We start from the raw sequence: 27968 nt of genomic DNA, 5'->3' as shown, positions 1-27968 counted from the left end.
GGGAAATTTTGTTTCGTCCGTTCGTGATGCCCGACAGTCGGGTCGTTCGAAACATGATTTCCGGGTGAGTGCGCACTTACCGGCAGCTGCTGCGACGAAAACATATGGCGCTACCACCCCGGCTACGGCGGTGGTGAAATGCACGCGTGTAACAGCTGATTGGTTCGTCTGGACCATTTGTCGTCGCTTTTGTATGACTATATTGGTTTTTCGTGTGAATTTGCCGCAGCCTCACGCTTCAGCAGCGTTGTGCGTTAGCTTTGTATTCACGTGCCATCCCCATCCTACTTCGGCTGCGCTCCAAGTGCGAGCCAGAGGGATCAAGGACATTTCGAAACTTCTACAGGGTGAGTGGTCGTTTAAGTCATGTACTTGGGGAAAGGCGAGGGGCCTGTAAACAACCCTGTATTGGTGATTCCCCTCGCGTTCAACACTTTTGTGTGTCGGCGCCTTCGAAAAAAAAGGACGTCCTGTATCATCCGCGTTCGCGCATCAAAAAAAAAAAAACTGTTTGAAGAACTTAACTGTCCGGAACAAACCCAATCCTCTACATTTGGAACCGTAAAGGAGTAAAACGTTTTTCCCGGGAGCTGCGGCACGAAGCTATGACCCGTCCTATATAACGAATCTTCTCCGTGCTATCGAGGAACTCAGTCAATTACACTACGGCCTGTTGGCAGCGCGCAAAGGGGATCCGTGCCGCAGTGCTCGTTCGCGCCATAAGCTACTTTGTCCCCCCTGAAGTTTTCATATATGCGAATCATCGATATCATCTGAACGCATCATGTCCACAGAAAATTTTGAAGACATAAAAAGTTCGTTTTATTAGCCTCTGGCTTTTAATGTGCTTCTAGGTTGGGCATAGACAGCGCTGAGCTACGTATTCTCGCAGGCATTTCACGTAAGTTAAATAGTGTTATTGTTTTACTGGAGGTTGCTAGATATGCATGATTAAATACGTTTTCAGGCCGTTTACGTGTTCTGTAGTTCTCTGGAAACAAAAGAATTACAGTGTCAATACTAAAACAAAGCGAGCGTCTTTAGCCAAATTCAATATAGAGCATTTCTTACCCAATACACGAGTTTTTACTATTATAATAATATGTACCGTAGACCCGGAATATTTCAAACTCAAAGGGACCTCAGGATTTTGTTTTAATTATCAGAAAATCCCATAAATATGACTCCGGGCAACATACCATCTTTTGTTGTAATGAAACATTAGCATATATTCAATCATACAACACTTACACAGAGTACAAAAGTGCTATTCCAATTTTAAAAAAAAATCACGAATAGATGATTGCTTCGTGTTTGCATGAGAGTTCAAAACAAGGTTTTATTTCTTTGTTCCTCAATCTACACGCTGTTTTTGGCGGGCGCTCGGTTTCACTTTAATACATAAATGCATGAAACCGGCTTTACTTGCAACTGTTAATTATATACAGATGGCAATGTGCAGCTAGAAGCGGCAAATGCAGCAGATATTTTCCAGCATCGACAAGCAAAACATATGAATTAGCCGAATTTTATGCAATGAGACAGTTTGAATTAGGCGGCTTTATAATACCCTGACAACTAACGCCGGCAAGCGCAAATTTTGAAATTTTTGTGAATCAACCGAAAGGTTGAGTTATCCGAGTTTGAGGTACCGTCAGTCTACTGTGTTATCATTTGAAAACCCGCCTAGAAGCTGCGAATCCGCCTATATTTGAGGTAGGATTGTTGGAAGTAAAACATTCAAATGGTTTCAGCTCAAACCATGTGCATTTGTAAGTGCATCAAAACTTCATACTTCTTTACCTTACTTTATTTCCACCTATTCAAATGGCTTCAAATCTTTTTATTCTACGAATCTGTTTTTGTACCGGTGACTATGAGAATTAAAATTCCTAAAGCCGACCATACCACATCGGTCACCGTAGAGTAATTTGCCACGCGTATTAGCCATGGCCTTTGGGCCCGGTATCTGTAAGGTTGCCCTCGCATTTAAAGTCCTTTGCTTAGTTTGCTTCTGGTAAATGAAGCAAAAGATGTAGCAGCCTATGTGCCTAAGCAGTGTTTTGTACTATGATATTTATTGTTCTCCAGCAAGTCAACCCACCTTCAGCGATGTCTGTGCTCCCTGCGTACGGAGGTTCGGGCCTGAAGCCGGGAGGTAGCTGGGAGCAGGTGGTATGCTGTACCGCCAGAGTAGTGCTGCTGATGGTGGCGAGCTGTGCAGTCTTCGTCGGAGCACTTCTATTGGTGGCGCGGTGCATACAGGCAAAAACACTAAGGAAGCTCCAAGGGCTGCCACAGTTTCGAGAGCACTTCCCCTACCAGACGCAGTGGATCCTCATGAGGGCCTGCGATCAGCCAATGTCACCTGTTGGATTCAGTGTCCGTGAGTTACTAGTTGCGACGAATGGTACTAGAACTAGCTGTTTGTGTATTTTAAGCCGTTTGTGATGCAGCAAGATATTCTACACCAGAGCATGTTTATAGTCCCGTTGCCGTGACCACACCAACATACCCTATTGTCAGTTCGAAAGACGCGGAAACTCACCTTGAAGTTTTTAAAAAACACGAGTACAACCACGCACCAGTGTTCGTTTGGCACACTTCCACATTTATTGCAAATATTGCAAATATTAGCAAATTTATTGCAAATATGACAAATGTATTGCTTCGATTGTTTTCACCTTTTTTACTGCGTTTTCTGATAAAAGGCAAACTGAGGGCTTCAGACAAGGAGGAAAGTTGCCAACAGTAGATGAAGTTATTTCGGGTTTGCAAATGTAATTATCTCCTTTTGCTGCATCACTCAGGTCTCATTCTAGATTCGCTTTGAGCCCTAGAAGGATGATTAATACTGAATCTTGTTGCATGTACAGTGAACAGAAAAGGCTACGCGAGAAAACGTTAGGCGAATGGTACACAAATTTTGTAGTATAGTGTCGGACTGCCAGGGTAAGTAAAAACTGATTACATTCGCAGCTTCAGCGTGAACCACTGCAGATATCACCCGGCGTACCTGGGAACAAAAAAGTGAACAGAATTTGGAAGAAAGGCAGCCGCAACACTGACCTTCTGCAGCTGCTCGTATGACGCGAACTGCGGACTGTTTCAAACAATACCGTAAATTTCAGAAGCCCCTTAAGCAAACTAACACGGCCATTTTGCTGAGGTGGTCATTAAAATTTGGAAGCAGTTGCTATTCGCTTGAGAGAAGATTTTTAACCTACGTATACGATTGTGGTTCCACTAGAACTGATGTGTTTGTACGGAGAAAGATAAATAGATACTACATGTAGTATCTATCTATCAGTTCTTAAGAAAGAACTTGATAACTTCTTGATTTATGCAATTTCCAGACCCTTTATTCATCGACGTGAAGATCAAATTGATGCACACATGGATCACACACATGACATTCGCTGTAGTTCAGCTCCTTCACGCAAAACCCTATTTAAACAAAACTCACGGTCATGAAGGAACGAAGACCGAGGCACGCAACAATAAACTATGCCTTCGTGAACAAAGCAATGCAGAAATTCAGTACATGAGTACCTCTACCCGTTCGAGCAAACATTGATGAACACACCCATAGCATCAAAGCTTTATCAACATTTTGAAGTGCGACATAATTTGAAATATTCGTAAATAGAGCCTCATTGTCAGAATTATCCACAAAGCGATAGTGAATACCATTATAGAAGTCTCACGAAATAAATTAACCTGAATCAAGTTTTATATATAAGTCCAATACAGTCCTCCCACTGTTCAATACAGTTCTCCCACTGCACGACACCGGAGCTTGTGCGAAGGTCTCCAAATTCTCGTTCACACAAAATTTCATGAGACTGGGCCTCCGTTTAAACTATGGAGCACTCCGTCACTGAGGTCTACTCCAATTAAACTCAGGATCAGCAACATCAGATTCTCTTTGAGGCTCCGAATGCTTCCACGGATATCAGTCGTCATGTCTGGTTCCTCACTTATGACATAGAGGTTGTACTCACAGAATGGCCGGCGCAAAGAGAGATATTGCGATATCCCCAAAAAACAATATAACCCCAACATTCTTAGCGCAGTCAGAGTGGTGCTGCAGCCGAAAATGTCTGATAATGATGTTCGGATTTGCTTCGATCTTTTTATCATTCCTTATTTTGCAGGAAATTTTCGTAAGTTATTTACGCCAGTAAAAAAATTGCGTTGTATACTGCAAATGTAATGTCTTTTTTTTCTGTTTTAGTGATATTCGCAGCAGTTAGGGGTTTCCATGCGATATTCCAGAACTGCGGCTGGTTCCTTATGTTCTTCGGTTTCAGGCCCGTGCTGACCGTGTACAAGGCAGAGTTCGTTGAGGTAAAAACAAAACTCTTCATTAATGCATTTTCTTATTGTTTTAGTCAGATAAAGCACAGCCAGCATTGGCGTTTTTTTTCATACTTCGCCAAAGTATGATTTAAGACGTCTTTAATAAGACCTATCTGCGGTAACGCTCCTCGACCACCATGGCAAACGCAGAACCATTTACTTTTAGAATTTTAAGTTGAAAAGTTAAATCTAAGTAAAGTTTTAAAGTTAAGTTCAAGTTGAAAACTGAAACTTAAACTGAATTTAAACTTTTTCTGTGAAAATCTACAAAAACTGGGACCTGTTTATCCAGAAGTTTTAACTGTTCCTACAAGCGACAGTATCAAAGAAATAACCAAAGTCTGAAGCTGTCAAGGAAGCTGCTACTTACGCGGTTGAGGTGCTTAACATTTTTACCTCCCTTGAGGTGAAACGGAAGGTTCATTACGCGACGATCGTTCGGTAGTTCAAATAGTACTGTCAACAATAACAAAATGGAGTGTGTGAGAGGTATTTTTGCCGGTCAAGAACCCAGCACGAAGCTGAGCCATTTGAACATTTCTTACTCGACCATGGAACGCTATCCCGAGGCTGCAATTTCGCCAAATTAACCGAGTCAATGATGTGAGACCAGGGGTATACCCAACCGAAACTTGCGGGAAAATCTCCTCAAAGTAAGACTTCACGCTTGTACAGACAGAGCAAATGTGCAAAACGGCGAAGCTGGCCGGCCAGCATAACAAGGCCGGGGTCAGGCGTAGAAACAGGTCGCGGGAGCACAAAAGCGCCAGTTAAAGTGCGTGAAATGCAACCGGTCACGCGAACAAAGCAGGTGTCCGTCGTTCGGAAAGTCATGCTTTGCATGTGCAGGCGCCAACCAGTTTGCGGCGTGTTACAAGAAAAGGCCTACTGTAGGCGAACTGGTCGATGTGCACGACACTTTTGAAATCCTTGATGTCAGGAATTGCACTGTGAGAAGATCTGCGGAATTGATCGTTAGCGCAAAAGCGACCGGCCCGGACGCCTTCGTGAATGTAGCGACAGGCTCGCAAGTAATCTTGCTGCCTTACTCGATCTATCAGAAGTGCAATGTTACTGCAAAGATTTACGAACAGAAGCTCCCTTCTATGGTCTTCAAGCGGTCACTCTATCAAAAATGGCGGTGTTTTGACGTTTCGAGTGACCACAAACGATCCCTCGGGAAATTTAGACTTTTAATAGTAAAACAAAGGCAACCAGGCAATACTCGGACTAAGTGCAAGTAACGCGCTCGGTCTGATTGCGAGGTCAGTCGATACAGTAGGCGACACCACTATCGACGTAGCGCTGCAGGAATTCCCTCAACTGTTCCAAGATACAGGCTGAGTAGCGTGTCAATATCGGATGGTATTACGCACTGGTTCGACACCGATAGCGCAACCAGCCTGGTGCGTACCCTTGGCACTGCAAGAACCACTGCTGGAACAGGTTTACCACATGAATCGTAGCGGTCTCAACACGAAAATGAGAGAACCGACGGATTGGGTGTGGCGACTCGTCACTGCCCGCAAGAAGGACGGCGCAATACGCAGATGCATTGATTCTAGGCATATCAATGAAAGCCTAAAACTTAAGCACTATCAGATGCTTAGGGGGGAAGAGATTAAGGTCGAGCTTGCTAAAGCTATTTTCGCCGCCTCAATGCGAATTCGGGTTTCCACCAAATACCCTTGGACGATGTCGCATCCTAAATCTGCACGTTTTGCTCCGTTTTTGGTCACTACCGCTTTTTCAGACTGCCCTTCGCTATAGCTTCTGCTCCTGAAGTAGTTAAAAAATGGAGTACACAGATATCTCAACATAACTCAGCAGCACACCTTTGCTGACTGTTTTTGAGGTTGGCAGGGAAACTGAAATTTCTTCTGGCGCTTGTAAAAATAAACCTCGCGCCACACTTCTACAGCGTCATGGTGATACATGTGCAGATTTCCCGCTCATGGCAGTCCTTTCAACAGTGATTACTCTGCACTTTTTTTAGCAAAAGGAAAAGTTCTTTTGCACAGATAATATTTTGGGTGAATACGTGCTTTGTGCACAGTTTCAAGTCGCGCACGTTGCGCGACTGGGTTCCTGAGCCATGGGAACTTTCCCATAGAAATGCATGGGGAGTTAGATTTGACAGCGAATTACACAAAAAAAATATTCAAAAACCTGAAATTTTCTTTTAGCGTTTAATTCTTTACGTTGACGTCAAGCTTTATGCCAAATATCATTTTCCTAAAGTGGTTTTTCTAGGTTCCCGAGAGATTGTAATTTTGAGCGAGAAAGCTGGGTATGGATGGGGACCTGATTCCTACTCATCTTGGATGATGAATTAGACTGAGCAAAGGTATTCTCAAATCAACAAAAAACCCTTTGGTCTGAGAAATTGCCCCAGTTTGTATACGGGCGTAAGTTAATCATACAGACGCACCCGTGACCAGTGTTAAACATTGCGTTCAAAGGAATGGGCGACATGCCGCAGCGTATTCAGCGCTTCTTCCTCCGCTTACTAAAGTATGACTACCTGCTTGAATTTGTACCACGAAAACAACTGCTGCTGTCCGACATGCTCTCAAGGTCGGTGCCCATGAACCACCAAGGGTACGCTATTGCCTTGACCGAAGAAATAGAGCAGCACACAGTTTAGGCATTCTCGGACTTGGGCAAGCAAACGAGCTCTGGATCGCTTAGTTGCCGCCACTGCAAGTGACCCCGAATCGCAAAAAGTGATACTCTACATCAACGGCAGTGGCCGTCTTGATGGTTGCATCGAACTTGTTGCTAATTAGCTGTCTTTAATAGAGGCAGCGGCGCTAATAGAAACAAAAGTAGTTATTCCAAAGTGTATGAGGGACGAAACGCTTCACCGCATGCACGAAGGACATTTGGGAGTCAAGAAATGCAAAGCAAGAGCTTCAAGATTGGTGCCTCGGCCTGGGCTGAATACAGATAATAAAAATGGTTAAAAGTTGCGCTGTATGCCGAGAGTACGCTTACTAACAATCGAGCGGGAATTTGATGCTCAGGCCAATGCCGTATCACGCTTGGTACCCAGTCGGCGTTGACATCTTTCAGCACGGACGAAGCTCGTACTTGTGGGTGTTCGATGCGCACTCAAACTTCCATGAAGTGGAAAGCTGAACGACACCACATCTTGCACGGTTATTGCCCAATTGAGTTGCATTTTTGCGTGTTATGGAATCCCAGTTGAAGTACGTGCTGACAACGGTCTCCAGTTCACATCCCACTAATTTGCCAAGCTTCCGTGTACGTGCGAGTCCAACCACGTAACGTCGAGTACTAGCTTTTCCCAGTCTAACGAACTTGCGTAAACAGGTGTTCAGGTAGTGAAAGGGGCCATGAAAATACTCAAGAAAATCGCTACAATGTCTGGATGGCCTTACTCAGGTATCACTGTTCGCCACTGCAAGACGGTCGTTCTCAGTGCGAGATGTTGCAAGGCAACAGGCTACGAACCCGGCTCCCACACTTCAGCCAACAACGCACAAATTTGGTATACGAGCAGCGCCAACTCGACGCCCACAATAAGAATCTACGCGTGCTCAATAAAGGGGAAATAGTCAGGAACCGATATAAAGCCTGGACTCGCAAAGCACTGGTCGCAGAAATGGCCTCACCCAGGTCGTATCGCATAGTTTATGAAGATAACAAAGTGCTTCATCGGAATCGGGCATACCTCATTCCAGTGCTTGTGTCATTTCGATTCGATGACCTCAACAGCGATGAGCTGCAAGGCGAGGATGACCAACCGGAAACACCGTCACCAACTGGAGTACATACAAACCCGAGTGTACTCCCAGCACCTTCAAGGAAGGGCATAGTGCATGTACGCCTTAGGTAACTATAGAGAGGGGAAGATGTATCGTGCAGAGTACGGATGCGTCGCACGTATCAGCTCGCAAGTACTCACAGAACGAAGATTACGCAACACGTGTCTTTGAATGCGGACGGCGACTATATAAATCTAGGTGTTTCTTGCATAAATGTTCTTTTCGTGCCTGGCTTCTGTCCAACGATGCAATTATATGATCGTACTTTTGCAAACTGGCGCTCCAGAGACACACCAGCCAAGTACTTTCACCAACATCGATGATCAGCTTCGTGCTCGTCAAACTAGAGATCTTAATTTGCGCCAAATTCAACATGGCCCGTTCAGTCCAAAGTTGTGCCTCAACTAAATAAAAACGGGAAAGTGCTCGGTAGTAGTAAAACTATTTCTTTTTCGTCCGTTTGAATATTCGTTGGCACAAAAGTGAGACGAGCAGTCGCTTCTTAATATCTACGGCATAATTTCCAGCCAGCAATTTTTTTTTCACAGATGGTCACGGCGTACATTTAGGGGTTTATGTCCCCTTCTGTTAGTAAAAAGGTAGTAAAGACACGGCCAGGTGCATTGGAAGCGTCTGTTCAAAGGGGCTTTTAAAGCTGTTTTTCTATCGGCGTGGTTTTAAACAGCCCGTGTTTAACCTTTATTACGCATTGAACCTGCATGCACTGTTTTTGTAACAGCGCACTTTCATTGACAAATAAAACATTTCGCTCTGTAAGCCCAAATTTAAGCCCACATGCAAACATGGCCATTTTTTATATTTCAGGAAGTGCTTTCAAGCAACAAGATATTGACTCAGGGCCCCCAGTACACGCTGCTTCATAGTTGGCTGGGAACTGGACTGCTTACAAGGTAACAAGGCAGTGCGTTGAGAAATTTGAGCCATCAGAAACATTTTGCCTAGTAGAAATTGTCCTGTACCACATTTTAGCGGCAGAGAAACCGCCAACATCAAGTAACGTACAGTCTCAACTTAATGGAACCTGGTGTACTGGGGGTGGCTAACTTAATGTGGCCGTTGTGTCAAAGAGAGCATAAGTAAATAAATTGCGCAGAAAGTAATTATAGGAAAATTCCAGGCTCGGTGTTAATTAAACCCAGGTTCTCATGAAGCCAGTTTAAACCGGCTTGATGTTATTTGATATCAATATTCAAACACCAAATGCCGAATGCTCCTCCAACGAAGTAGCAAAATAATTCTGAATGAAAACCTATCTCGCACTGTTCTCTAGTTTTCACCCATTATTAATAGCAAGAAAACCAAGTTATCTATTTTGAATTCTAAAATTTCAATGCCGCCGTTTCCACCCGTGCGGAATTTTGATGTTTATGGCATCTTCGGAAAACAAATGTGGAAGGGAGACAATTTATGATGGTGGAATGCAGTACCGCATGTTTGCCAATTCACTGCCGTTTCGTCCTGTGCCAATACATGCGACTATCAGGGCTTCTAAAAAAATCGTAGGGTCAAATGTGAAAACGTCTATAGGAGCGCAAGTCTGGAATATTACGCTTCCAAAGTCAGCGAATGGAATTCCGCGAGCTAGCTTTAAAGTGTAAAATACGATACACTGACGAACTTCGCGGTAGAACTTCGACATTACATGTTTCTATCGATAACTTGCCACTTTTTGCTGCAATATTTTGGTCATTTTCACACACAAAATAGAGCAGCGTGTTGTTTTCCCTAATTGCAAATTTGTTAAAATGCAAACAAAACAGCGGGGGAGACCTCTACATGTCAAATGAGCGTGATCGTATTTGGTGCTGAGAAATTTGGCTGCTCTAGATGAAAACGTTTGTTCAAACGGCGTAAAACACCCCTTCCGTCATTTTAGTATGGTCGCAGCTAACGCAGGTATGCTCGGAAGATGTGCCCTGAGAATGAACGGAATTTTGTCTTTTTGGTTTCAGTTCTCAGTACAAAAAATGCGTTTACCCGCCATGAAACTGATGCTCACAACATTGCAGCCAAGGAAGGAACTTGCGCAATTTTGCTGATATTATATCAGTCATACTACGTGCCAATGAGCGGGATATTGTGAGGTGGGTCAACCACAGGGAGAACCCCAAACATCTGAAGTAACAGGTACATTTCTGGGGCCCACAACGCGCTGCACATAGAGCCAGTGACTCGGAACAGTGTTCAACATTGGCGCATCGAGGAACCGCAAGCTAATGCGTCCCGTGCTCGAAAAGTGCGGCGAATGAGGAGATAGCCAGCTGACACGGAGAGTGCGTTTCAAGTAACGAAGTTCCGATTCCACTTTGCAGGGCAAATACGGTTGGGTACTCCAGTTGAATGTATTACGCAGTAATGATAACTGTCCCAAAAAACAGAAAATAATGAATCCTGAGCACCACAGCTGTAAAGACATCACTTAGGAGACATATTTTAGTCAGGTTTTCGTGCTTTAATCAGCGTTTCACAAACTTCTAAAGCGAACGACTCCTACTGTTTAACATAGTTACGTAGTGCGGTATAGACGGGGCACCAAAGAATAGACTACGCAGAGCTAGCGCAGGCCACTAACTTAGCCATGTTTTACAGTTCGAACCAACTAGCCCACATTTACGCATTTCCAACTGTTTGTTTGGCTCCTCAGTGGTGGAGACAAGTGGCGCTCCAGGCGACGCCTGATAACGCCAGCGTTTCACTTTCGTATCCTGGAGGACTTTATGGGCACCATCAACGCCCAGTCTTTCCTCCTTGTTTCGAAGCTGGAGACGACATCCTGCCGCAGCAAGGTATTCAACGTGGTGCCCCTTGTGACCAGGTGCGCCTTGGACACGATATGCGGTGAGTTTTAGAAATAAAACAGGGCAACGTTTTTTTCTCGTAAACAGAACGCTCGATAAATTCTCTTCGCACTCAATGCGCGTTTCGTGTTTGTTTCAGAAACCATCATGGGGACCAACATTTCAGCCCAAAGCAATGAAAACACCCCTTACGTTGTCGCAGTAAGCAGGTACGAAGACACTTTTCAGCTTCGGGAGTTATTTTCTTAGGCAAATCAGTAACTGAGAATTGTTCGCAGCATCAACAGAATATATTGAATCCAAAAATTATCATCTGAAAGTTTTCATGTAAGTCGCAGAAACTGGAAAAAGTAATTTGTTTCCATGTCTCAGAGATTTTCTGGAAACATTTGCTGCCATAATTCAGTACTTGTCAAGAAAAGCATTCGCCTAATGCGGGGAGGGTACTCGTAAAGGCGAATGTTGTAAACCAGCTAGACTTACGTTTCTCGCTTTTTCGAGATGACAGTAGCTTCACCGAACAAGTAGCAAAAAGGTCACATTTTCTCAAAGCCTGCAGGATTAGTTAGATTCTCTGATAGAAAGCAATTTCATTGAACAGATTTAGAGGAAATCCCCAAGGTGGAACACGTTTCTGCGAAGAAAAGTTCGACATCCAACTAAATACGGCCAACGGCTACAAAAGAAAGCTATACAGCTTTCTCAGAAACTTTGGTGTTAAAGAAAAATTCATCCTGGTCCAGGATTCGAACCCGGGACCGCCACTTAACCGGAGCAGTCACTCTGCAAACTGAGCTAACCAGGAGGCTAGTTGTTTGTAGCACTAGAGCGACTTGATCAAGAACTCGATCAACAACTCGAAGAGAAGGACAGGTGTAACACCTGTCCTTCAGTTGTTGATCAATTCGCTTTCGCGCTACACACGACTAGACTAGCCTCCTGGTTAGCTCAGTTGGCAGAGCGACTGCTCCGGTTAAGCGGTGGTCCCGGGTTCGAATCCTGGACCAGGACGAATTTTTCTACAACTGCGAAGTTTCTGAGAAATCTGTATAGCTTTGCTTTGTAGCCGTTTTCTGCACTTAGGTGGATATCAAACTTTCCTTCCCAGGAAGCAATTTAGCGTAATTATATTATAACGTTATGAAATGCGCACTTCTATACCGCTCAACGAACACCGTTAGACTAAATCAAAGAATATCTTTGCTTTGATCATTATAGAGAAATTCATTCAAAACAGTCAAACCCCGAAGATGTTTATGAATAGATACCCGCGTTGGACGAAAAACCGCTATAAAAGGTGTGCGTGAGAAAGTATCCAAGGTTATTACTCAGATTTATACTTCGCCATACGATAACAATATGGGCGCAGGACAGTACAAATTAGCTGAATCCATACATTCTGCGATCTGAACTATCCTGCTGTAAAACACAAACTTGAACCAGCACCTTAACCAAATTTTCATTTGTGTGCAGAACAAAATATATATGTCATTACACATCTTGGAAACACATTTTTAGATTGTGGGACCTTTCATACATGTGTACAGGCTAAGCCAGATTTTCCTGGAACGTGTCTTCAGGCCTCTTCTGCTACTGGATATCATATTCCGTCTCTCTCCACTCGGCCGAGAATATGCCAAGTGCGTCGATACCGTCCACTCCTTCACACGAAAGGTTTGTATAGCAATTGTATGCGTACAAAACACTAACTTTAGAGTAATCGCACTCATTATGTGCGTGCAATCACTACGAACAAGAAAACACAAATAACACCCCGCAAACAAAGGTAACGTAGCTCCATATCCGAAGGTCAGAATGACATGGTATTACCTGAAAATTTGCCCTCCTTGGCTATAAGCGATGAGGGCATCTCAAAAGCCTACCGATCCTATGCATGTCAGCGAAAAGCGATCGGAAGTGTGACGTGGCAATGCGCTTTAAAGCATGTAGCGTCATTTTATGCCCGGGGGCAAACTCCTGCACCGAAATGTCGGAATAACATGCAGGGCTTTGTAAAATACACAAAAAAAGGGCTGACCATTACTATGTTCCTTAAAGGAGCCATGAAGAGAAAACACAAGTTTGGTTCATTCAAAAGATGGTCTCGTTAGAATCATACTGACACCACTTTTAACGTAAACTTCGCTCAAATAAGCTACATAATTAGGAAAAACGGGAATGGTCATGCGACCCACCAGCTCATTTCCCACAACAGAACCTATGTCGTCACATGAGCTAAGCTCTGCGATTGGCGGAGGCTGGCAGAAGCAGACGCAAATTAGGTAGAACTTACAAACTAGACGAAAGAGCGATTTGCGCTTAAATTTAGGGCACATTCTTTACAAAGCAATAAGAATGATGGGACAAACAGTGGAAGTTACGAAAGCACATGTAAACATAGAAGTACTGATGCGTTCTGCTGTTCGTACTGCGCACAGCATGCTTGGTTTCGCTGCACAGCACTACGGGGCTTGGGGTTGTCTCAGACGACACTGGCCGATTGACGCAAGCAACGGTGTCTTACGTGATCCCATTTGTCGAGCGAGCACTGTTTCAGGGAACGAATATTTTCTCCCAGAACAAAAACAAGCCACGTTTAAATGCGGGCAAAAACAAACCAAACGCTTGCCACGGTACGGTGGCGCCATCTAGGTTACGGAACGTAAAGAAACGCGGGAGCAAACCAACACCGCTGTACAGGGTGGAGACAACCTTTGAACGGTCCGGTGCCGCCGCAATTGGGCCAACGGGCTCAACGCGTTATTCTTTTCGTTTCCCACGAGACCTAGCAACGCGAAACAGACAATATGATTCAAACTTCTTCAGTACACCGCCTTGCGGCGATAATTTTAGCGCGGTTTTGACACAATGACATGCTTCGGCGGTGAGCGAGCAACCGAAAATGGCGGCGCCAGCGTATACGTGTCTCTACCCTGTACGGCGGATGCGTGAATGAAGGTACTCTAGGCTGCAGAGCGGTCGGTTTCAGTGATGTCACTTGGGGCCACGAAAACGCACGATTGAGCGGAAAAATCAAAATTTTAACCTAAATTGTTTAATTTCTCAGTGACTAAAGCACCGTTTGTATCCGGACAAGCGCTGGGGGCACTATAAAACACGAAATCTTTCGAATAAAAGCAACTTGCATTTTCTCTTCATGGCTCCTTTAAAGCGAAGTTTCTGCGGAGCGCCGAATCGCAGTCTTCACTGTCACAGCGTATAACTGCTGCGTCTCAGGAAGTGATCCCGTGATCAGCGAGCGCACCGCTCGGCGCGCTACTCTGACGTTATATCTCAGGGCGTCGCCGCCGCCGAGCATATTGTCAATCGTGTTTGGACCTCTCGCGAAAATGCCACGTGGTTCAGATGAGCCGCGGAACAATAACCATGTTTCCCTCTCTCTGCCTCCTACTTTCTCCAAGCGTCGCCGCCGGCGAGCGTCTATGCGGGCTCAGCATAATGCCCTCCCTCTCTCATTTTCACCACACTTTCCTCCCCCGTTTTGTTTCTCTCTTCGCCTGCTGGGTAACGACGCCGTTGTCGCCGCCAAACCGCGGTAGCGGCCGCCAAAGTGGTGCGCACTAAAAAACGTATAGTGTGAAACAAGAAAACGACAGATATTTCAAGTACACCTATTACTTCTATATGCGAAAGCGCTATAGCCAATTTGATCGCTGCGGGAAAGTGCTCCTCCGTGTGAGTATGCTGACGTGGCAGGAGATGGGAGTTAACGGATCAACAGTGAGCCCCTCGCACAATATGTCACGATTACTGTCCATTTCTTTGATTGGCCATGTGAGCGTTTGGTTGGTTATGTTAATGTCGTACACATTCGTGTATTAAGCAACGCATTGTAAGGACGCGTGTATGCTGTTTTTCACAATATTCCCAAGTGGCAGAGACAAGCCGCCTGTATTTTTAAAAACGATAGTCTTTCTTGGGCTACCTAAACCCGAAAAGTTTGGTCTGTCGGTCTGTTTGCCTGTCTTTCCCTTGGTTCAGCCTTTCGGCTAAAAGTTGAAAGTACTTGACGTTTATATAGGCAAAACGTTTTGAAACCACTTAATCTTTAACCCATTCAATAATTCTGAGCAGAATTCTTCCTTCCATTAGTGGTGGAAGTGGCGGAAAGGACTAAACGCAGAAATGTGCCACCCTGTCGCCTATTTCTTACTCCGTGCGTGTGCGGCGGGGTGCCGATAATTTCGGCCTTCCTGCTTCTTGACGTTAGAGATTGCGCTGACTGACAAAATGTATCTTTATTATGCCATGGTTCCATCGACGCAGGTCATCGCCGAGCGCAAAGAAAAACTGCGCAAGGAAATAGACAATCGCCTGGTCAAACTCACAGAAAATGAGTCGTCTATAAATGTAGGCCACAAGACTCCGCGTCCTCTTATGGACCTCCTCCTCCTTGAGCATTTTAAGGGGAACATCACCGAAGATGGCATACGGGAAGAGGTGGACACGTTCATGTTTGCGGTACGTCGATGTCCTTGCACGGGGCCACCGACCGAGCCTCTTTGGTAAAGCGATTTTCAAGTGGGAAGTTCAATTCTCATTTCGACCACGTAGAGCGGTACATGAACTGCCTAAAAATGTAACCTTCGGGCATTTGATCACCACCTATTTAGTTCGATGCTGCGGTGGTATGTAAGTCTTGGATGTTAAATACTGTAACTACGTCACCAGGGCTATGCTCCTTTCGCTTGTCTGATGGAACGTTATTCACAACACATGTCTGCATATGTCTGTTCCTACCTGATACCGTGTGTGAATGCAGCGAGACGGAAGGGCCACAACGGGGGCGTTAGATACCATATTGTTTCTAATCACATACACTACAGATAAATTTAATACGTACGTAAGGTTTGCATTCGATGTTACTAGCAGTTACATTATGTTGTGTTTTGCGTTCATCTTGTCACCAGGCTTCCGCGTTCACATTTTGAAAACGTTCTAAGCACCCCGCGTAAGTTTTAATTTTCGTCCTTGGGAAATTTCGTTCCGAAGAATTTAGAGGCGTGGCTAAATCAGCAACCTGCAAGTCCTCCGTAAGGTCACGACGTACATGCCGACATTTCCGACTGTTCTAATCTCGGAAGATTGTTGATCTACGGGGTCAGCTTCACAACCTGCGCTCTGAGACGAAAAAAAGCTTGCAGAGCCCCGGCATTAGGCATCATGCTTTTAATGACAATTTGGGTGCACTCTTTGCCATGATGGTCTTCGAGCTGTTAAGGTAGTACTACTTAATAATAAGGTAATAAGGTAACCGTAGAATTCGAAGCGTTAGGGGTTTTAGTTCTGGTAGCGGCACGGCATTGAGGAGAGGAAACGTTTTTCCGGCCTGTCCCCCAATTTTTACAAGTGTTCAAGTTTAATTTGCTGAAACCAAGGCTACAAAAAAATCCCAAGTGTAATCGGATCGCGTAGAGCACTGAGCATAGCTTATTGCATGGTGCTGCTTTTCTTAGAACTCCGAGATAACCCACCAGCGGCAACTGGCGACGTGCTCATTTTTCGTTTTCAAGGGTCATGACACGACAGCCACTGGGATCAGCTGGGCGCTCTTCCTCATCGGCCACCACCCGTTGGAGCAGAAGCGCATTCATGATGAACTAGACTCCATCTTTGGAGACGACATGAACCGCTACGTAACCTCAGAAGACCTGAAGCGGATGAAATATTTGGAGTGTGCAATCAAGGTGAACAAGCGAAATTTTACCCCTGGGCACCTACGTTTTGCTATTTCTTTGCGAAGTCCCACCTAAAGAAAGTAACGGTTCCCGAGTAAGATTGCATGAATTAAAAGGATAAAATGATCCTTACTCATAGCGCTAAGGATTCTTTAAATCGTTGTAATTAAGGTTTCCGAGAACCGTTTTCATTATAAGCAATACAATAACGCCATCCTAGTTACAATAAAGCATTTTAATGGAGACATTGAGTGCTTCGCAGGAAGCGTATTCAAAGGATGGCTATGCTCCTCGATAGATTTAGAACACCAGGAAAAGCTGCTCCTCCATCTTATTGCTGCCAGGACATATTTATCAGCGACGCAGAAAATAATACGCACCTGATCACAGTTTTTGTGCTCAGAATAAAAACTTAAAATATTAATTGCGATAATTTATGCGTTCCTGGTGCATAAATAACTTTCTGCAAACTGTGAAACAAAATCTCTGGAGAAGCAAGGTCATATCGTAAAAATAACGGTGGAAACTCAAAAGGAAAAAGGTGTCTGGGAATGTTTATTTGCTTCTTGCCAATTTTAAACCGCTCTTGCTTCATGGCCAGCAATTTTTTGCATGTTGTGAATACTTTAAATTTATATTGCTATGCTTACTTAAACACCGCAAACAGCCACTTGAAGACAGTCGTCTGCAACAGCCGTAGCGCGGGTCGCGATTCCCTGCACGTTTCCAAGAACGCTGTGCTAAGAATGGTGCTAGAAGATGAAGAGTAGCACAAGTACGCTTATCACTCTTGTGTGCTGAAGTTGTGATTGTGACCGCGGTCGCGAACAAGTTTTGAACGAAACTGGCGTCCTCTTTCGTTCATGCTCTGGGCACCGCGCAAAACAACGTAAGTTAATCAAGTCTACCAAGCTATTGAAAACGTCGGGGGAAAATGGTACAGTGATCAAAGATCATTCTAAACTCTGGTAAAAGGCCCTTAATACGGCGGAGTCATTAATTTAATGTCGCAAGTCTGACTGTATCTGTAAACTGGCCAAACGGCGGAACTCTGGCTCAGCGACAAAGCCGGAGATCCCGAGCGTTGAAGTCGGGAGCCTGTTTCAAAACGCGAGTGTGCTGAATGACGTTTGCAGTTCAGTACGTCCGGCCTTCAGCGATCGGTCGGCCGAGTGATGAAAATAACTGTTCTGTGGTACGGCTGTTGCGGTTCTTGACGTGTCGCCTAGTGCAAACCGAGAAAAAAATATTGGCTTATTTCCGTTTTAGAGGAATGGTAGCAACACGTAAGCCACATGGTAGGTGTATTCATATGCACGGATACAGGCACACGTTAGTGGGGAAAAGGATAACCTGATTATGACGAATGTGATGCCTATTTTCTAGCGTACGTCCGTACTTACTCACAAGGAATGAGCGTACGCACTCACGAAGGCAGAAATTTCTAAATCCTGATGAGCCCACGGCTCGCTTCACTAATATCAATGCTAATTTCTCTGCCGTATAGTTTGGTAAGCACAGATAATACGATGGCACGAAGTTTCCGTTCCTCCGATCTCGAGTAGAAACATGCACGCCATGTCTGCAGTGCGCTTCATGTCACGTCGAGATAAGTATGAAATTAGAAATGTTGCCTCTTTTTCAATCGGATGCATTGTCTAATCACTCTCCGCGCTCGTCTCCAGTGTGCAGCGCCTATACTAGCAACGGTGGCTCCCGCTGAGCTGCGCAGATGCTGTGATATCACTTTAAATAGAACATCATGGCCGCAGCGCATGCCTGTCCCTCACCCATCGTCGCTTCACTCTCAGTCAGGCTGTAGCTTGCAAAGTCGCTGGTGAGGATGAGCTGCACGGGGACGTTCACTTCCACATCAGTGAGTGGGTGTTGCCTAGTAACAATTCAGGTTAAACTTCACTAATTCTCCACCTTAGCCAATGGCCGTAAAAGAAACACTTTTATTACCTACTATCAAGCAGCTGTACAGGTGGTAAACAGGCATATTTCGGCGCACGTTAAAGATCCCCAGGTGGTCAAAATTAATCCGGAGCACTCCACTACGACGCGCCTCATCGCCTGCGTTGCGTCGGCGCGTTAAACCCTACAATCAATCAATTTCAGGCCAACTTTACCTCAGCCCTATAGGCACGTTGCACCACACAGAGGCCGCTGTGAGCGCAGCACTTTTCCTCCTAAAGTTGTCTACAGCGCACGCTAGGGCATCGATAAAGGAGCGGCGATTTCTCGAGCAGTTATCTCCCACGGCCTGCAGCATGCCGTGCCAACAATCTATGGGGTTGACAGTGAAACACAATGTAAAGAAAGACGGCCGTGATGGATGCATAGGTTCCTCCCTGGCATTTTTATTGTCTGCAATCTGACTGGTCGGCTACAATAGCAGCGACTTACGTATTTTCGCCTGCGCCACTTAAGCTGTTCGTTTTTCTCGGCCTTGATATCATCACGTTACCTTAGATGCCTTCCTTGTGTGGGCGCCCGTGCGTGATTCGTGATAATCCCGGCCATTGGTGTCTGGTACAGAGCTCCGACACTTACGTAATTTAAAGGCTACACACCGAGCCCGTGATATGCGTGGCATCTTTCACAACAGAAACGACCCCCCGAACCACCAGGATATAAACATTGGCGCTGCTGCTTGCGATGCAAGCATCAGCGCAACGTGCATGTATATCATAACTACCGTTCTTTGCGTCTACGGGAATTACTAACTCGCAACAACATTTTCTGGAACGAATTTTAGGTGTGGCTGCGCCGTTGGCCCTTTTAATAAAACGCGCATGCTAACCTTTGTGCACGAGCTGGAACACTGTTGCCACCTGAAACAAATGCTAAAACTGTCGCTGTGTATCTGCCTTTCTAAAAAATTTACATCAACGTAAGGTTTCAAGTTTTCATTTTTGGATATTTCCACATGCTCTGTTTAAAACACTTCGCGTCCAGTTGGGTCATGTGGTCCCCGAAGGAGGTAAGGCGACGTGGCAAGTCAAGGCTTTTAATATTCGACTTTGCCTGAAGAGGGCCATAACAAAAGGTTCCACCCGAAAATACAAATTTAATTTGTTTTGAGTCTTCGCGACAGCAAGTAAAGACGATCTGAAAATTCTTTTTGCAACGTGGACATTCCCAGTTAAATTCAAGAAGACAGAGTCCAGCTTTTGGCGGCAGAAAGGGTACTTCTGTTTCCGGTATACCAGTGCAGCACTTCGCATGTTAGCTGCGACGCTTATGAAAATAGGACAGCCGACACGCGGGTTTGAGGCAAATACACACACGGTGCTCTGTACAGATGCCACTGGAAGTGCTGCACGCCAGAGATGTCGTAAAACTGTGGAAATTCCTCAGCTAGTTGTCACCTAGTGCCTGGCCTGGTGTCCGCAAAGTTTACTGGGCCGGCACTACAACATCACTTCGTAATTATATTCAGATCACGTCTTTATTTATTCTCCTATACTGAAACCACAACCGGAAGGGGTGCCATAGTTTCTTGTACATTTATTTTAAAATCTGACAATTATCCGGCTACAACAAATGTCATTAAATTCTTCACGAAATTTCCTATGGTGAAAACAAACCATTACTTATTGCAGTGTCTTACCCTGGTGTTGCCGCGTATGCTTTCTATTTTTGGGTGTTGATAGACCGGCTCGGGAGAATTGAGCCGATGCATATTCCAATCAGTGTTCCGCAACTGACATAAGATAAATTTGTCCATTACTGGCAGCCATAAGTGCGGAATTCACAGAAAAAATGTCGTCCCGGGCTCTATGTTTACAATGACACTGTTTAGTACAGTATTTTTAACAGGAAAAAGGTGACGCCAGAAGAAGCCTGGGTAAGAAACCATTCCAGGTGGTGGGAAACACCACCTAGAATGGTGGTGTTGCTCGCGAGGCAAGCATTAGCGCTACATGTCTACAGCACACAAAATCAGAGTTTGACAACTTTGCCGCACTGCGCTCTGCTAGAATTTGTCGAGGTGGAATTGCGTGCAGCGCTGGCAACCGGCCTGACACCATTCAGACAAACACTTCCCTTTGTTAAAAGGGTGCTTCTTAACAAAGAATACTTTTTCAGTGCGGGACGATTTTTAGGGTATAGAAAATAGGCATTCAGAGCGAAATATCTAGCACTACTCAGTTTCAAAATATGACTATGGCGTATAAAGTGGTTTGATGACGTGCTTTGACGAGGATAAAAAACAGTCTTCACAGTGGACACATATCAATTAATCCAACCCAAAAAAATGGGAATACCGCTACTGATGTGGAACCCAATAAATCTACTAAAGCGGCTACCAATGCAAAAGCTTGGTCGTACATGACCTTCAAGCGTAGGATTCAGTTGCCTCAGTTGAGAGAACGAATCAAAAACAATCAATTTCGGAGTGCGAATGCGGGTCCGTCCCAAGTATCCCTTATTGCTTTCGATTTTCTCTGTGCATGGTTGTACTACAGCCAATGCCACTCGTGACGCTCCTTACAACAGGCATACACAGAACGTGTAATGACCTACATTGGACACTCAAAACATTTGTTCTTATAGCAGCATCACCCAATCTACACAGGCCAATCGGTGCCATCACTGGATGACGTCCCCCGCCAAGGCTGGGATCTCTCAATGCACGGATACCCTGTAATCGTATGTTCTATTTGCGTAGCCTAATTAAATGACGACACGTATATAAAGGTATTTGCAATTTGTAGGGGGCCACCTTTCGAATAAACGAAAATTTTACGTCCTTTTCCCGTAACCTGGAAGAGTGTCTTAAACTAAATCGATTGCAAACCTCTTAAGTGCTCGAAGAGAAAAAATTTGCGTGGTAGCCCTATTCTCATTTTCGTATATGTGCTGAAACTGTAATTTCGCGACTACCTTACCAATCGCTTTTGCATGGGGCGTTATTTGTGATATCGCAGTGCCAATTATTTAGGTGAACAAGTATTTTCCGCAACTAATAATCAGGTGACCCGAACTTCTTCCCTTGTTTGTTTGTTCGTACTTCTAATTTTCTCACGTTTGCTGCTTCCGCAAGCAGAAAATGCAAAAGTTTCAATCGATTAGTTTCTACTATTTACGGCAAGAAAACGACTAGAATAAACCTGGGTTTTGCTATGTTTAGCGACAAGATGTATCCTGCGCAGTAAAAACAAACATTTGCTGCCCAAAAGAACTATGAAGTTTGTCTCCCCTCCCCCAAACTTCTCGCCAAATGGGATTTTCATCATTTGTACTGCCATTCTTCTCTTTGCAGGAGAGCCAGAGGATATATCCTTCTGTACCTGTGATCGCGAGGACGTGCTCAGAGCCATTTACCATCGGTAAGCAGTGGAAACAATTTTTATGGCGAATGCCTTGAGCCCCCCATTCTGCACAAAACAGCCGTTGTGGTTGTCCGGTCATGAAAATAGCTGCGACTATAAAGGTCAACTAAAAAACACGCGTGATCCGGTGGAATTCGAACCCGCGCACCCACAGTAGCAGCCTAATGCTCGAACAACTGCTCGAACAACTGCGCTATCGCCGCACGTTTTTTGTTATTGTATGGAAGACTAGCCCGAAAAGCTTCAAAATCACACCCCAACTACAATGAAAGTACGTTTACTGCCACATATTTTAAAAGTCAGGCAGGCACACGAACGCCTCAAGAAGATGCAGCCAGTCCGGCGGCTGTGACTGTCGCACCTCTATTATACACATGCGCACATTGTGCGCGAAAAATTGACCTAGTTCTCCTCCGCATTGCGGTCAATCATGCGACCCATCCATGGGCTAAACAATCCGATCAGCGCAAAAATGTCGTAAGGCATGGAACAGTTCTTCATCACTGGCAAGAATTGTGTACTGTAGGGGGTGATATCTATGTCCCTTCAAGAGTCTGCTGCACAACATCCCTAAAACTCACAGCATCCCGACACGAAACCAAGCAGTGATAAATTATCTCGGGCTGCTTACACAAGCGACAGTTAACAGACTTAGGAACGTATGAACCTTTACTAAGAGACATGTTGTAATCGACAACGTGGATGTGTGCAACATAAAAACGAGTGTACTTGCCGCCTGCATGCACATTTTCTTGACTCGCTTCAACACGCTATTTTCTGAAGTCAAGAGATATTGTTGGCGGTAAATGGGCACCGGAAATAAACTTTCAATTAAAACACCCGTCAATTCCTTACGAGCAATAAGAGACTTGAAAGTGTGAGCAACCTCTTTAAAAAGCTATCAGGCGTTTTGTGATTTTCGGCGTGAGTTGGAGAAAGTAAAAAAGGCAAATGAGCACTAGATTTATGCTTAATAAAAACCTTCAAAAATGGATAATCAGCAATTTGGTTAAAAAAACCGCAAAACTAGCTGATGTACGAATAAATGCACCCATCCAACCCCACCTTACCTCAACCGGAGGAAAAGGTTAACGCCATGCATGGGCTTTGCCTTGGACCTCCATAGTAAGGTAGCCGACAATCTATGAAATGCTTGAACCTTATGTCGGGCACAGCTAACGACCAGCAGACGATAAACAAGTTTGCAAACGAGAAATGCTTTACATAGTTTAGCCGCCCAAATACAGAGAGCTCCAGCCCCATCTATGCCTGCGTTTTATGCTTCACAACTGTAAGCGACGAAGACCGATGAGGTCCACTGTTTAGATCGTCGTGGAGCCCCGCGGTATTTTAATGTTTCACAGTCCCGTGTTATGCCTCCATATAGACGCGGTTGCGTACCCCACCAGCCCTTCAAAAACTCTTGATTTTTTAAGGTTCACCTCAGCTCCACCTACATCGCAAACCGCTGTGTGAGTGTCACTGCATCCAAAACACTTTTCTTGTCAGCACAAAAAAAGGCAAGATTATCTGCATAGGGTAAAACTTTGCCTTCATTGTTTCTGAGTTGGAAACCATGAACGATGCTGCTTTGGAGAGTGCTAATGCACAGGTTCTCAAGGTACAAACCGAATAAAAGAGGGGATAAGTCCGCCCGTTGCCGGCGTAAGAACGAAAGTTGTTGTCGTTGTTGTTTATCTTTTCTTCGGGCCACATGCCCACCTGCGGTTTTGGGAGGGAATTCGGAATTTGTAGGGGCTAGTCTGCCCGCTTCACAAAATTCACGAAACTGTGAATTGGAAACAAATAAGTTGCTTAATAGCGCATGCAGCGTGAGTGATCAACGTGATGGCACGTGCATCGGACTGGGGCACCACAACCCTAAACGTAATTCGCGCGGTAAGACGAATAAACAAAAGGGAACAAAGGCACGCCTACATGGTGGAGGAGAAAACAAACAGGTCGAACTAAATCTCACCAAAAGAAAAAAACACCGAAGAAAGAGACGCACATGCAATGTACCAGTAAAGAAGTTGTAGATAAGTATCACCAGTATTCCGTCTTCAAAGCACGCAAGAAGACCTAAGTGCATCGAGGAATATTATTTCATGAGAGCTTTGCAGTACTGGTGCATAAGGGAAAGTTCTCAAAACGTCCGGAAGCGAAAAATTCCTTCTATGCATGCACCTGAGATAGTCCGTGTCCCTGCTTTTTTTTTTTGTAAATAAATGACGGGCCGCAATTAAGAAAAGCTTTGTAGGTGGAGCAAAAAGAGTAAGTATTAGCTACACTACCAAGTCTTTTCAACCTTCTCAACAACAAACGGGGAATTCAAGCTCTTACAGTGTGGCCAATAACTCAGAGAAAGCGCTGAGTGCCCCTTAAGAACTACGTAAAAAAAATACCGTGATTTAGATAATTTTGTTACTACAACAGAATATTTAATTAGAAATCTGCAAGAAGTAAGAGGACGCATGAATTGGGTGTTAGAAGACATTTAGTATACACCTAATGGCTCTCATGGTCATAGAGACGTGTAATCTTTGTTTGTAATTCACATTATTACTCAAACAGCAACTTCAACTTTAATGCTGAAACAAAGCTTTTTTGTGGTTTTATTTATACGTTGCTGAAACCTTCGGCTGAACACTTGAAGGTGGAGTAACACTGCCGGAACGGTCGGTCATCCAGATTGTCCCCTACTTCCTCCACCGTGACCCGAAAGCATTTCCGAAGCCCGAAGAGTTTCATCCCGAAAGATTTTTACCGGAGAACGCAAGCGGACGACATCCGTATGCTTACGTGCCTTTCTCAGCCGGACCTCGAAACTGCATTGGTAAGCATTGATTGTAGGGTTTAAAGCGCCGACGCATCGCAGGCGATGAGGCGCGCCGTAGTGGAGGGCTCCGGATTTATTTTGACCACCAGGGGACGTTTAACGTGCGCCGAAATCTCGTACACACGGGCTTTTTTGCTTTTCGCTTCCATCAGAAAAGCGGCCGCCGCGGCCGGGAATCGAAATAGAAAGCACATGCTCGAAGCTGCGCAAGAGTGAGGTGGTCGCATATGGGCACAAGCCAACATCGCAACAACTCCAGCGCACCTGCCACTGCGATTCCACAGCCGCAAACGTTAACGTCGTTTCACGGAGAGGCGATGCCGCAGTCGTCCTTGGTGAGGTAGCTGTCGAAGCACTGCGCACTCTCCCAGAAAGCTTGTTTTCAACGACTGTACTGTCGCACCTCACGAACGGACAAAACAAAATACGCCAGCCGCAGTTGAGGTTTAAAAAAAGGAGAGAGACGCATTATTATACGATAGGGTGTACCAAACGTCCTTTTACTCCATTTTTCATCTAGGGCTTTCATTTTACAAGGACAGAGACGTAGTAGGCGTGTGTGCGCCAGAGTTTTCACTTACGTAACGAATAATGTTTTTATAGCAGATGTGTTTGAAATTTCGATACCGGGGGTTTTGGTTCTGCGGCGTCAATAAAACTCGTTTTATTTTTGTATTTCTTGGGTGCTTTTTGCTATTGTGTTTACGTGCTGCCTTTCGTCCGCGTAATTTTCTTGCTCTCATTTTCCACCTTTACAGCCAATCGGCCTGCTTCACTTGCTCAAAGTGTTTGCAACATCCCTCACTCGCACCGTCCATTGCAGTTATGAGGGGGATGACCCTCCCTCAGAGATATTTCCATAATGTCAGAATGCGAACAATTAAAACACAGCCCTGAAGAACGAGTTTCTAACTCCGGAACTTTTGCCAACTAAAACGGTAAACGTGTCAGTCGAGTTCTGCTATTTATACAGAGTCAAACCTCGTCATTGCGGCGTGCTATTGGGGCAGTAAATTAGTTCGTTATATCCGATATGCTTTGTAACAGCAGAGGTATAAACCGACACTAATCAATCGGCAATCTGGGTCATGCAAAAATCCTAGATAACAAGATAATTATTGCAGGCTTCGAACCCGCTATACACGAGGTAATACTTAGCTGTCTCCTTTTGGCATTTCAAAATAAATCGACCGGAACATTGGATGCTAAATTACTACAGAACAATGCACGTTTGACAAAACAGGACCACGTTCTAATTCATTTTAAGGATGTGATCTTCTCCTGTCAGCTATTCGCTGCATTGCCGGATGAAGCTGTCCACAGTGTCCACGCAAGAAAACCTTTTCAACTTTGGTAGTTCTACAAACAGTTATCTTCAGTTTTTTATATTTTGCTTTTTAATACTAGCTATCAAGTTTTAAACCTCGCCTGAACCAAATATTTCTTCGTTACAAAAGATACCGCTAGTGGCTCTGGTGGTTTCGGTTTCGTTATAAAAAAATTAAGTTTCATTGAAACAAAGCGTGACCAATCAAAGCCGAAAACAAGCCGATCAGCGCTACATCAGTGTTCGTTCTAACGAGGTTCAACTATATATATATATATATATATATATATATATATATATATATATATATATATATATATATATATATATATATATATATATATATATATATATATATATATATATATATATATATATATATATATATATATATATATATATATATATATATATATATATATATTCATACATACATACATACATACAGAACGTACTCCCAACACTGGCTACGACACGCTGTTGCAAGTGTGCAATAGAAGATTCCGCCGTCATTTAACTCGCTATTGTTGCGGTTGTTCAAACGTAGTTAAACGTATTCTTGGAGAGGCCCTGAAGCCTAATTGTATTATATACATTGAGTGCCGGTGACAGTAATGCGGTTATTCTAAGATAATGACACCAGTGTCACCATAAGTCACTGACGTGAGTTTCGCGCTGTTTTTCTTTTTTTTTTCGTGACACACCACAGGCCAGAAATTCGCCCTCGCCGAAGAGAAGATCGTGCTCGCCAACATACTGCGCCGTTTCAAGGTCAAGTCACTCGACCAGCGGGACCAAGTCGAGCTTGTGGCCGAGATTGTGCTGAGACCGCGCAGTGGCCTGAGGATCTACTTCGCGCCCCGATGACCACCCTTTCAGAGACTAACCATTCTTAGTAATTGTTGAAGCTCTTAGCCACCGTAATGTTTCACTCGACTTCCTTTAAGGTCTAGTTAAACATAACTTTTTTGCTCAGTGCATAGTCAGATAAAGAAACTTTTTTAGCTTCGTAGTAACGCACACAATGTATAAAGCATATGCTTGAGAGATATAGTGCAGACATTTTATTAACATGGTAGCTGTTTTTCCAGGCCGTAAGGTCTGCGGAATTATCATCAACCTATTCAGGTCAACCGCAGGACAAAGGCCACTCTCATTACCCTACAACGACTACTGTCCTGCGCGGCTCAAGTCCACGGTTTACCACAGAATTTCTTTATTTGCCCCCTCCATCGGGTTAATGGCTTGACCATTCATTTACACCCGTCTCTAGGTAACCACTCCTTTGTTGTCGGTTGTCGGCTCCTCTCACTACATGTGTAACCCAAGTCCATTTGTTTTTCTTGACTTGAACTATGATATCTTCTACTCTAGTTTTTTCCCTCATCCAGGTAGGTCGTAAATTGTGCGGCATCATCAGAAAACCCCGGGTAGCAGACAATCCCGCCATTTATCGCGAATGTGAGCACGCACCACAGGAGGAGCGCCCGCGTCATCCAATTTTGCGCCTGGCGCTTGCCAAATATACAAAAAAAACAGTTCACTGTCTTCCCGCTCCTCAAAGCGGGAAGACAGCTGGCGGCAGCGACGCCGTTTAACCAAGCCGGTTGCTGCTGGTTGTAGTGCGTGCAGGCGCGTTCCACTTGAAGAGAAATCTGAAAGCCTGCAGACAAAACCATCCGGGTACGCCAGTCATTCATGATGAAGACGACGATATAGGTGTATATGACGATGACTGCTACTACCACAGTGAAAAGCGATGACAGACCATGTAAATAAACGATTTCAA

General features: G+C 44.5%; 1 protein-coding gene across 1 annotated transcript; it reads left to right on the top strand.

Moving 5' to 3' along the window:
- On the top strand, positions 1-27968 carry LOC144153967 (cytochrome P450 4V2-like). The gene is made up of 12 exons (XM_077685768.1): positions 1-347; positions 2092-2386; positions 4238-4350; positions 8979-9064; positions 10819-11012; positions 11112-11181; positions 12520-12646; positions 15260-15454; positions 16507-16680; positions 21944-22010; positions 24670-24849; positions 26889-27968. The coding sequence occupies exons 2-12, from the start codon at positions 2113-2115 to the stop codon at positions 27044-27046; spliced, it is 1638 nt and encodes a 545-aa protein (XP_077541894.1). The 5' UTR covers positions 1-347; positions 2092-2112; the 3' UTR covers positions 27047-27968.

Source organism: Haemaphysalis longicornis, unplaced genomic scaffold, assembly GCF_048455015.1.
Source record: "Haemaphysalis longicornis isolate Haplotype H1 unplaced genomic scaffold, Haemaphysalis longicornis Haplotype H1 scaffold_9, whole genome shotgun sequence".
Taxonomy (NCBI): domain Eukaryota; kingdom Metazoa; phylum Arthropoda; class Arachnida; order Ixodida; family Ixodidae; genus Haemaphysalis; species Haemaphysalis longicornis.
Note: the sequence above shows the minus strand (reverse complement) of the source record. Positions and strands in the feature narration are given on the sequence as shown.

Excerpts from the sequence above, each read along its gene's own strand:
- LOC144153967 (XM_077685768.1), top strand. The coding sequence starts at position 2,113 with ATGTCTGTGCTCCCTGCGTACGGAGGTTCGGGCCTGAAGCCGGGAGGT. Across the intron at positions 12,647-15,259 it reads TCCACTCCTTCACACGAAAG|GTCATCGCCGAGCGCAAAGA; the intron begins GTTTGTATAGCA and ends CCATCGACGCAG. Across the intron at positions 15,455-16,506 it reads TGGACACGTTCATGTTTGCG|GGTCATGACACGACAGCCAC; the intron begins GTACGTCGATGT and ends TTCGTTTTCAAG.